The sequence below is a fragment of the Notolepis coatsorum genome (assembly GCF_963971535.1).
Source record: "Notolepis coatsorum genome assembly, chromosome: 20".
Lineage (NCBI taxonomy): Eukaryota > Metazoa > Chordata > Actinopteri > Aulopiformes > Paralepididae > Notolepis > Notolepis coatsorum.
The window spans coordinates 70,381,581-70,394,251 of NC_140184.1; the positions used below are offsets into that span (position 1 = coordinate 70,381,581).

At 44.0% G+C, this 12,671-nt stretch overlaps 1 protein-coding gene across 4 annotated transcripts in view; it reads left to right on the forward strand.

The window, feature by feature from the left end:
- znf821 (zinc finger protein 821) overlaps positions 1 to 12,671 on the forward strand; it is a 61,226-nt gene that overhangs the window by 25,033 nt on the left and 23,522 nt on the right. For 2 of the 4 annotated variants that reach the window (XM_084337333.1, XM_084337336.1), the window contains exon 1: positions 4,239 to 4,481. The exons of 1 other annotated variant lie outside the window; for it this stretch is intronic. In XM_084337333.1, coding sequence (XP_084193459.1) covers positions 4,442 to 4,481 — 40 coding nt within the window. In that variant the 5' untranslated portion in view covers positions 4,239 to 4,441. Of the gene's footprint in view, positions 1 to 4,238; positions 4,486 to 12,671 lie in introns of those variants that run through there. One more of the 4 variants, XM_084337335.1, reaches the window with a different exon arrangement.

Below are 12,671 nucleotides of genomic sequence, written 5' to 3' on the forward strand. Positions count from 1 at the left end.
AAGAGTAGGTAAGGGATATGTACAGATATAGGTATAGTATACACATATGTAAAAAGGATATGCAGGTATATACAGACAGATCATGTGGATAGATGTGTATATATATATATACGCTAAGAATAAAAAAAATATATACAGCATTATTGTACATGCTATAATACAGTTATATGCAGGTGTATAAGTAGGTATATTCAGACATGGATATATATATATGCAGCAAATATAAATGTATACAGTATATACAGCACTATTGTACATGCTATCATACAGGATATTCATTTTCTAAATGATAAATTCATTAAAAGTTTTTGGGGGCAAAAAGCAATACTTTTATTCTGCACTTTCTAAAAGCTCTGGATGTATTATTTAAAAAATATATTACTCTACATAAAACGTATCTATTGCACCTTTAAAGTTTTTTCTGTCCGTAGATTTTTAGATTTTCATTCTTAATCGAGACTTATATAAGATATAGTATATATATATTGTTTAACGCCAAAAGAGCTGTTATGAACAAACTCGAGCTTTTCAGCCTGTAGCCTCTGCCAAAGTATGTCTCTAGTCTAGTCTACCATAATATCTACCACTATAATATACCTCCAGTGTTTTCCTGTGTTTCCCACAATTCATTGTGGTGTGCTTTACATGAGGGATCAGCTGAGCTGCTCAATAGGGTCCAGCTACAGCGCCGGAGAATCCTCTCACTGGCATCCTGTGGCAGCCACAGGATGCACGCTGATCAGCGGAAAGTACGGAAGTATCTCGAAGTACGTCTGCGCTGATTGGCGGCGATTGACGTCACTCTACATTGGGCCTAGCCGCTCCCCCTTGACCAAGCTCGGTTGAGACGTGCGGTTGTAGAGAGGGTCGTGGCCTGGAATTGATTGATTGAAAACTTTATTAACATATTGCAGAATGGGTACAATATGGTTGGAGAGAGGGTCGCGGCCTGGAATTGATTGAAAACTTTATTAACAGATTGCAGAATGGGTACAATACAGTTGGAGAGAGGGTCGCGGCCTGGAATTAATTGAGAACTTTATTAACAGATTGCAGAATGGGTACAATACAGTAAAATACTTTCATCATCTCTTTTTACTACACAGTTCTGTATTGCTTGTACAGTTGTACAGTGTCCCCTAAACCACCCACCCCTCCTACCCAACCACCTCCAATGTACAGTCCCCCCCCACCCCACCTACCCAACCTCCTCCAATGTACAGTTTCTACGTCAAATGTATATACTCTCTTTTCTGGACTCTTTTTGTATCACAAACAGTACTGTATTTGCAAATCTGGTATGTCATAAATGTATAGATGTAGCAGTACTGTCTATCTGTATGTCATGTATGTCATATTATGATGAATTGAAAATGGGGGACCCAGATGTAAACAAGACGAAAGTCTTTCTCTGGTCTCCATCCCCTTAACAATTGTGTGTATTGAGCCATACTGTACTGTACCCATTCTGCAATCTGTTAATAAAGTTTTCAATCAATCGATCAATCAATCCCTTCGGATGTATATAGACGTGCGGTTGGAGAGTGGGTCGCGGACTCGCGGCTGGAATTGATTGACCCGTCTATCCCCTCTATCAGATTTATTATTATTGGATACAGGAGTTTGGGTACCAAGAGCTTCTTCAAGTCGATTCTACAGACTGACTGATTCTATCATCGGAATTAAATAATTATAATGATAATAAATACGACAATTACGTTTTGCATTTATAGTCATGACTCAATGAGCAATCTGAGCATTACCGCTCGTATGTACAGTACTTCTCTAAGCCGTCTGGCTCACAGATAACCGACTAGAATAGATTAACGAACTCCATATAAATCTAGTTCATTAACGATGCAGCAGCTGATACTGTATACAGTACACACAGACATACACTGCTGAATAATTCTGTTTTGCCTCTATACTGTATATATAATTCTGTTTTGCCTCAATATACAGGATAATTAATATATTGATGCAAAACAGAATTATTCAGCAGAGTGTTGTGTGTGGTGTGTGGCAGGAGCGTGCAACAAGATGGTATATAAATATGGTCAGGGCACGAAATAAACTTTTCGACTCACCGGCCAGTGGCGGGTAGATGGGAAAATATTTCTTACCGGCCAAAATAAATACGCATTTTTGTGTCACATATATAAAAAAAAATCAGTACATTTCAAGTAGATAAGCTATTACGTTGAAGAATAGACACTTAAAGAGGCCAGAGTTAAATGTGTACTCTCTCTCTCTCTCTGAAGTGACTTCTCGCTATCTGCAAACAGCGCCACTGTCTGTGTGTATACTTAGTAGCCTCCAGATGCAGCCAGGATTCTCCGGCGCTGCAGCTGGACCCTATTGGTATACTGTGCTTTGGTCAAATCACATTCAGCATGGCCTCAGCTCGAATACGCATCGAATCAATGTTATAAGACATTGATATCAGGAGCTATCTGTAGCTACTGCTAGCCGGCTAGATAACGTTAAGACAACGCCTCAGTGAACTATTTAGTTTACTGGGACATATAGAGCTAACGTGAGCTAACGTTGCCTACCGAGCGAACGGAGGTATTATGCACTCGACTATTGCTATTTGCTGGTGCATTTGTTGATATCAGCAGCTATCAGTAGCTGACTGGGTCATTGTTTAAACAGTAACGTTAGCTCACGGAGGTCCACACTAGACTAGAGCAGACTGCCTCTGTGTTGATACGAGCAGAAGCACAGACTGGGGCGGATATGACTTGTTGCCACGGGTTTTTTCAAAATAAGAGTATCATATGAACCGAACGTTGCTAACTGCCGGAGCCATCGATATGCATGCGCATGAGCCGCGACAAGCTCCTCTAGCCAGGAGTCGAAACTCCGTTAAGCTCCAGAGAGAGAGGCTGAAAACCCACAGTTGTTGCCCGACGGATGGGAGCCGAATCCCGGATCCGAGTTTTCTGATGAATAGCCCCAAAACATGGAGGTCGCGAACGCAATTTATATGCATGGAAGTATTGATTACGCCATAACGAATCATTTAAAAAATATACCGTTAACTGGAATATGTTGTGTGTGCCTTTACACATAGGATTATGTAATTGGTTTGTCATTAAAAACCAATAATAATCGCTCGCTGGCTTCGCTGACCAGAGCTCTCTCAGATTCAAAGTTTTAATTGCAGCCTGCAGCCAATGTGTAACTAGACAGTTACAATATAACATTTATATTAATTAACCCAGTTAATGCCTTAAGAGAAAGAGTCTGGTGGTCAATTGCTACAAATGTGTCTTACTAATATCTAATTCCTTGGTCAATAGAAGTCTCTGTGATACTTTCTGAATATGATTTGGGAACATCAAATGGGCAGGCCGCGGAATAACAACGTTACAATGTACAGTTTCTGACAGCTGGCTGTGTTGTGAAATGTGCATAACGTTATGAATAAACCGCGAAGTCACGCAAAATAACATTATAAGCGAATCTGGTAGTACATTTCCAACCAGAGAGGGGCTTCGCTCAACCAATCAGAGAGGGGTCTGTAGAAATGGAGCTCAACCAATCAGAGAGGGGTCTGCAGAAATGCGGCTACGAATTGTAGAAACGCTGCAGTGCATTGGCAGAACGACAGACACACACACCACACACACACACACACTCAGCCACAGAACGACAGCCTCACACACACACACCACACACACTCAGCCACAGAACGACAGACACACACATACACACCACACACACACACTCAGCCACAGAACGACAGACACACACATACACACCACACACACACACTCAGCCACAGAACGCCAGCCTCACACACACACACCACACACACACACTCAGCCACAGAACGACAGCCTCACACACACATACACACCACACACACACACTCAGCCACAGAACGACAGCCTCACACACACATACACACCACACACACACACTCAGCCACAGAACGCCAGCCTCACACACACACACACCACACACACACACTCAGCCACGTGACAGAACGCCAGCCTCACACACGGCTCACAGGATCGGAGCGGCTCGGGGCAGCTCGGTGTCTCAGCCCGGGCTCGGACAAGAAGCCTATCATTATCCCGATCATTAAAAAATAAAAACACAGATCGACTAGTAAGGAGGGTCGCTTGGACGTGGGGCAAGAATGTAAAACACGATTGAGAGATTTGGGGTCTTTAATGCATTTACCGTATTTATTGTATACACGTGAATGGCCCCCGACTAGTCGATACGGTGTTTATTATTCATTACTGCTCGAGTAGATCTGTCCACCGGCATATCTTTCTTCTTTTTGTCCATTTGTTATTATCAAATTGCTGTGCTCTTTGAACGGGTGTCTCTGTGTGGAATACAACTGGATTATTGGTCATGATGGCATTCGTTCGGGGAGGATAGGAGGAGATTCGACTTGTTTCACCCGGGAGTGTGAAATAATATGTCCAGGCGGAAACAGACCAACCCCTTCAAAGTTAATTGTAGGTATCGTCGCTATTGTATCATATTGTTGTTGTTGATATTTTTTTCGTGACATTATGCCATCGGCGAGTTTTTTTTACAGCTCGGTGTTTTGTCGCATATGGTGTGATTTCTGTAGTGGATTCTGCACAAAACAAATGTTTCAATTGACAGCGAGGATAAATATTGTATATCAGACCAGCATCACCGACACAGTGTACTTACTGCATTATATCCATTTCAGAATCCTATATGTTTTTCTCACTTTAGTTATTATTTGTAGGAAAATTAAATGGCAGAACGTTTTTCGTCTCGACTGCTGAGCTATATGGTTTTCATTGTGCTTTCTGGTTTGTGTGAGCACGTTAAGTTGTGAGTGATTGATCTGTGAGCACACTTGCTGTGGCACGCCAGGCCTTTAGAAGTTTATCATTTTAATTCTCATAATGCTAGGTCATTTGTTCCCGTCTAGGAATTTAATTAATAACCATTCTCGTACTATTTTCCCTTTTTTTTTATTTTCCTCCCGCATTTATCAGCAATCACCAGGCTACCTCTGGATAATTTTTTTTTATTGATAAGAGTTTCAACTTTGCACCAACTGCTTTTCATCCATTGAATTGACAATGTTTGTAATTTACATCTCAATCAATCATTGACACACAGGCAAAGCACTGGGCTAATTGCTATATAATAGAATATGTTGGGCTGATTGTGTTTGGTGTAAATGTTTCAATAGAAGGGCTCCTTGTGCTCATTATAAGCATCACATTGATGAAATACATCTTTCCTTTTACAGTAGATGGTTTCTCCTACTTTAGCCCACATGCAATTCTTCCTCACGACGATTGACTTCTGAGCAAATCAGCATTTGCATAATATCTTAAGTCCAAGCTGTGCATCAGCCCCCAACAGCCTCGTTGATATTGATGTATTGTTGACTTCGACCGTTGCATCGACTATGACCCCTCCGCTCCTCGGCACCTTCCATCACAATGTACGGCATCTTAGGACGTACCTCAGTCAACAAAATGGGATTGTACAATATAATCTACTAAAAGTTATGTATCCTTTGGCCTTCCTTTCTAAACATAGGTTGTTAAAGGTGGTGTTGAAATACATCTCTTGCCCGTGGCCTCGGTAATCCCCAAGGGCTAATAAGATCAGTCGCTGTTCTTTAACAGATGTAACGCTGTAGCAGAGCAGGACCAGAGGACCCTCTGCAACATTAGCATACTATATTCTCACACTCCAGGCGTCGACAGACCCTGTATATCTATAATGCACAGCTGACTGGGAGAGATAAATGTCATTATCTTCCACTTGAGTGTGAATAAAATGACTGCATTTTGTAAATTTGCGTTTCTTCTGCTCAGCCTTGGTGGTTTGTAAACCTAGCTGGTTGTTCCTTTGTGGTATGAAGTGCCTGCAGAACGCTGGCCCCGAGAGACAGACAGGCCAGACACACAGACTGACAGACCAGACAGTCAGGGAGACAGTCTGACAGGCAGGCAGACGGACACACAAACACAGACAGACGTGGGGCGCGTGCGGGAGCAAGTCCCAGACAATAATACAATAGCCCTGGTTCTTTTCTCTTGATGTGTGTGATGCCTTCTGGGCTGTCGTCCTCTAAACTCTTAACTACTTGTTGTTCTGAATTCTTCCTCAAAGTTTGCTCTAGTCTAGAGGAGCCCACTAAGGAAGACAACCAGAATCACAGAGTTTGAAGTAATTGGGATCTGAGATGGCGCATGTCTTTACTTGACACCTAACATGGTCCTTTTTATTTGCTTTTTTTATGTTTTATTTTTATTTTTTATTGAACTCAGAGATCCATGAAAGTAACTCAAAAGCACATTGTATAATGTATAAAATACTTTTCATTGCTAGAAGGCTGATTTTCTATTGTGGAAAAAAATGACTTTTTGCAGTTAAGGTAAAGTGTTGATCTTGGCAGTAGCATGCATGTAGCTCCTCTGGACACATGTTTACACTTTGAATCAATATTGTCTGGATACATACAGACTGAAATCAATTGATATATCGGCCGATCTGTAAAGCACACAGCGATGTTTAGTTTTCAGTTTTCTCTCAAGCGAACTACATTTGTTAGGGATGTTTCATCGGAGCGGTCAAATGACAATCTGTTAGAATAAGATTTAATTAAGGAGCCGGTTTACCCAAACTGTTCCCTCCTCAGTACCCCTTCCCCTTCAGTGGAATACTAGAACAACATTACCATGCGTTGGCCATGTATGACCAGAATAATAGCGTGATCTTGAGGCTTGATGAAACGCAGTATTTCAACAGTTTATTTTCCATGTGTTTATAATAGAGGAGAGGAATTGGTTAGATTTCTATTTTTAATGTCCAGAGGGGAGAGGTTTTCACTGGGAGCAATGAGAGATCCTGAAAGAGGCAAGGACGACCCCCCTCCCCAACTTTCCCTGGAATACCGGGCCGACAATTAGGCAAGATGATCTGGGGTGATCTGAGGATGTGTGTTTGGTGAATTCTCATCCTCCTGCCGTACCAGAGTGGCCCTATGCTCGCATGGAAGACAGGGGCCCCAATACTTCCTGGAGATTCAGACAGTGGTGTGTGTGTGTGTCTGTCCGTCTGTGTGTTTTGGAGTGGAGGGTGGTTGAAAAAAAGGGGGGGGGGGGTTTGAATTCACCAGGACCCCCATTGCTTAGTGTTTGAGTAGAGTTTTGGCATTCTCTCTTTTGTCTGTTTTGTTTTGCCCCCCTCTCTTTCCACATACACACACACCCCTTCTCTCTCCCTCATCTGTGTGTCTGTTGGCTGATGAGTTTGTCTCTTTGTCTGGATTCAGTCAGACACTGCGTCACCTCCTGCCTACAGACACACAGACTCAGAGATAACATCAGAGTGGCAGAGACCGAGGGTGGGGGGGGGGGGGGGTAGCGCAGAGCGAGGAGAGACAGATGTACAGACAGAGCCTACCAGTGGGGGATGGGTATCTCTCACACATCAATCATTGGCTGTGTGCCGTGAAGCCAGCCTGTTGTAGTAGTTCACAGTTCAACACTCCGACCCACTCTACCAATGCTAATGAGTGCCTGGATTACTATGGGAAAAGTGCCCAAACTGTGTTCACATACCAACTCTGCACAAACAGTTAATGGAAGAATGAACAGCATGTGTGTGTGTGTGTGGTTGACTGAAAGGTGTTCCTCAAGATTATAGCTCTCCTCCCCCCCCCCCAACAGATAGACCTGTCTATGCACACGCGTGTGTGTGTTACCTCAGGATCGTACCCGAGGCTGTAATTACTTCTGTCAGTCTCAGGTAACAGTCAGGATCTTTCTCTGATCTGTATGAATGGAGATAGCGCAGCGGGGGGGGGGGGGGGGGGGAGATTGCAACCACTAACACAAGGGTGCCGTAGATGAACGCTTAGAACATTAAACGGCAGCGAGCGTTAACGGTTTTAGTGAAGAAAAACCATATTGAAGTTGGCGGGATTGAGACGGGCATGTGAGCGGGAAGGGATTTGACCCACTGTCCTCGCATAAGAATGGAGAGATACCGTGAAGTGCGGAGGACCACACTACAAGGGGTTAAAAAAAACTAGCCACATATGGGCTGCCTTGGTATGAGGCATTATCCTCCCCCTCTGAGCTGCTGGTATAGATATAGAAACATTGGGAGCGATGTACGAGCTGGGAGGACAGAGGGTGAGCCAGGCTGTTCAGTGTGTGGGTGGTAGTGAGAGAGAGAGACTAGCAGGCAGATAGCTAGTGGGAAAGCGTGCAGCCCCCCCCCCCCCCCCCCCCCCCCTCCTGGGACTGCAGCATGCCTGTAGAACTGTGCTATCATGTATGTATGCAAGTGTGTACATGTGTGTGATAGTGGGGGTTGGGATGTACAGGAAGTTAAGGTGTGCCAGTGAGCTTGTTCTGCCTTTGCTCACGCAGCTTTTTATTTATGTATTTATTTTGTTTGCCATGTTGGATGGTGGATATGACTGCATCGTTGTCGGCGAAGATGGTTCTCAAAGTGGGTTCCGGGGTTCCCTTGAGGGGATCCTATGGGGCTCCCAGCAAATTGGAAGAATAGTATAATTTCACTATAATTTACCATACACTAATGTGTAGAGAAAATGGCTATTACAGGGTGTGTGCTGGTCCTTGTCTTGAATGGAATTATTTAAAGTCAAGGCCTTTTTATATCATGTTGAATATAACCGTGAAGATTTAAATATAGTTTTAAAAGTCTTAAAGATGCTGTAAGTAGTATTTTCTTTAGTTTAAATACATTTTAAATAGCTCTAAATTCTGACAGCCATCATTGATGCTGTTTGGTTAGCTCTGCAGTAAACACAAAATAAATGTTCTGGTATCCCTTCCCACTTTATCCAACCAGGAGAGATTGGATAAAGATATTAAATAATTTGGCTTGGCAAGATTTCTTAAAATACGTAAACTTTTGTACTTACTATATTTCAAGAAATCTTGCCACGCTAAATTTGCACTGGCAGATTATTTCACTTGTTTCAAGCATATTTGCTTATAACTAAGTTGTATTTCTTATTTTGGTCAGACCATTTTTGCAGTGTGGAGTTCTCTCTCCTGATTGGATAAAGTGGGAACGGGATTCCAAAAATGTATTTCCTGTTTACTGCAGAGTGAAGGGACTGGGAGACCCATGTTACTGAGTGACCAGCCACTCTATATCAGTGATGGCTGTCAGAATGTAGAGCTATTATTTTAACATGTAGACTATTTATTTTAACAAAGAAAATACCTCATACAGGGTTACAGCACCTTTTTAATGTGCCAAGTAGTTATGAGACATTTCTAAGTAGAACTGTGTCCACCTTCTTCCTCCCAAGAGAGTTAACGTCCATCATCCTCATCGGAGTGTACATTCCACCACACGCGAACACTGAGGTCGCACTTTCAAAACTTCACGACGAGGTAAACAAACTCCAGGCAGCTAACGTTGACGCGGCCATTTTGGTCTTGGGGGATTTCAACAGCGCGCGTCTTAAAAAGGTGCTGCCGAATTTCTATCAGCATGTGACCTGTCCCACCAGAGGCGAGAACATATTAGACCATGTATACTCGCAATTTAAGAATGGGTACAAGTCACAGGCTCTTAGTCCATTCGGTAAAAGCGATCACGCCGCAATTTTTCTTCTGCCTAAGTACAAACAGTGTCTCAAGCGAACGCCGGTGGTCTCGCGAGAGGTTAAGCGTTGGACCGTGACGTCAGTAGAGTCACTCCAAGCAGTGCTGGGAAGCACAGAATGGAGTGTACTCCGTGATAACACAGCCAATATTAACGAATACACCGAAACGGTGATTGACTATGTCTGTACTCAGGTAGAAGTAATAATCCCCACCACCAAAATTAATATCTACCCAAACCAAAAGCCCTGGGTAGACAAATCCGTCCGTGAGGCTCTGAAAGTGCGCACATCAGCATACAACACCGGGCTGGTGACAGGCAACATGGAAGAACACAAGATGGCAAGATACAACGTCAGGAGAGCAGTAATAGAGGCAAAACGGCGCTACAGGGATAAAGTTGAACTTCAGTTTGAACAGGCTGACTCTAGAGGCATGTGGCAGGGCCTCAGAACAATGACAGACTACAAAGGAACCCCCCTCAAACTGAACAGTGACATCTCCTTAGCAAACGATCTCAACTCCTTCTATGCGAGGTTTGAGGCTGTGAATAACAACACCAGCCTACAAACCACGGCAATGGGGGGGGGGGGGTCTGCTGATGGAGACTCAGTGTTCAGGGTAACAGAGCATGAGGTGAGACGGATCTTTAAAAAAGTGGATATCAGGAAGGCAGCAGGACCGGACGGCATCCCCGGCCGCGTCCTAAAAGTCTGTGCCGACCAACTGGCCCCGGTATTCACTGACATCTTCAACCTGTCCTTGGAACAGGCCGTCATCCCCACCTGTCTGAAGAAGTCCACCATCATCCCTGTACCCAAAAAATCTACGCCCGCTTGCCTCAACGACTACCGCCCTGTAGCCCTCACCTCCATAGCCATGAAGTGCTTTGAGAAGCTAGTGAAGGGCTACATCTGTTCCTCCCTCCCCATCAACCTGGACCCTCTGCAATTTGCATATCGCCCCAACAGGTCCACGGAGGACGCCATAGCCCATGTGCTGCACACAGCAGCATCACATCTGGACAAGAGGAAGGGGAACTATGTGAGAATGCTGTTCATCGACTACAGCTCAGCATTCAATACCATAGTCCCCTCCAAACTCATAGCCAAGCTCAGGGACCTGGGCTTGAACTATGACCTGTGCCAGTGGGTCCTGGACTTCCTGACGGGCAGACCCCAGGTGGTAAGAGCCGGCAACTGCACCTCCTCATCCATCACGCTCAACATAGGGGCCCCCCAGGGCTGTGTTCTGAGCCCCCTCCTCTACTCCCTGTACACACATGACTGCGTAGCACAGCGGAACAACAACACCATCATCAAATTTGCTGATGACACAGTAGTGGTGGGCCTGATCTCTGCCAACGACGAAAGGGCCTACCTGGAAGAGGTAGAGAACCTGTCACAGTGGTGTCAGGAGAACTGCCTCTCCCTGAACGTCAGCAAAACAAAAGAGATGATTGTGGACTTCAGGAGGTCGGGGGTCAAGGACTACAGCCCCCTCAGCATCGACGGGGCACCAGTTGAGAGAGTGAACAGTTTCAAGTACCTCGGAGCCCACATATCCGAGGACTTGACATGGACCACACACATTGACAGTGTTGTGAAGAAGGCACGACAACGCCTCTACTTCCTCAGGCGCCTAAGGAAGTTCCAAGTCAGTCAGAAGATCCTTAGGAACTTCTACTCATGTACAATAGAGAGCATCCTGACCGGCAACATCACCTCCTGGTTTGGGAATAGCACTGCACAAGACCGTAGCAGACTACAAAGAGTGACACGTTCAGCCGAACGCACAATTAGAGGGGGGCTTCCCACCCTCCAGAACATTTACAACAAGCGGTGCAAGGGGAAGGCTAAGAGAATTATTAAGGACTCGAGCCACCCGAACAACTGCCTCTTTGAACTGCTGCCGTCAGGCAAGCGATACCGGAGTCTTATGGCGAGCACAGAAAGACTCAGAAGGAGCTTCTATCCCCAGGCCATCAGGCTGCTAAACGAACAATAATCGCTAAACGAACAATAATCACTATGCAACAACCATCAAAGGCACACAGCACACACACCCACACGCACACACACACTCACTCAAACAAACAACACACTGCAGCACCCACTCTCCACACTTTAGATCACACAAACACACTTACACTTTATATTTATTGATAAAGGATTTGCACTACAACTCGTACACCTACTGTGAATTGTACCTAAACTGCACCTCGTCCATTTATGCCTTGCACTATATAGTATTGTATATTAGTACACTGCACAGTATTGTATATTGTATGGTAACTACGTCTACGAACATTGTACATATGTCTAAACTGAACACTGTGACCTCTTTTTTTTTCTTCTAATTTTTACTATGTTTTTATTTCATACTATCTTGTCATGCACAGTCTCTGGAGCGCAACAGTAAGAAGCATTTTGTACAAAAGTATTCTGTACTTCTGTATGACAACTATTAAAGAAACTTTAAACGAAACTTCTATAACAAGGGTTTTCCTCCCCGTCTCTCTGAGAGCTCCTGTTTTTTCACCTTTTTAAAAAGCACCGTGGTCTCAGTTTGCTCTGTACAACTTGATTCATGAGGGGGGGGGGGGGGGTGACTGTCACTTTAAAACTTCCAATTTAGAATTACATTACATACACAAAATTGGTATTTAATAAAATAAGTATTTAATTCAGTGACAAGTGGAAAAAACAGGTGATCTAAATGGTAGTAATAGGTCGACATTTTTGGGGGGGAAACACATTGTGGCTTTAAGTTGCTGAAACATGCCTGTTAAGTTTCAGTCAGTCATCACCTAGCAGTGGGACCATTCTTTACTAAAGTAAATACTTTGAGAACCAGACTTGGTTGGAGGAAGCAGTGGACAATGAGTATTTCTTCAGTACATTCTCTCCAGGGGTCCTTGTTTTGAAGAAGAAAACATAGAGAACTCCTGATGTAGGTGAAGCACGAGTGCTAAAAACAATCATACCACCTTGTCTTGTGGTGCTATAGCAGTAGATCCTGACTGGTACCACCTTGTCTACTGCTATAGCA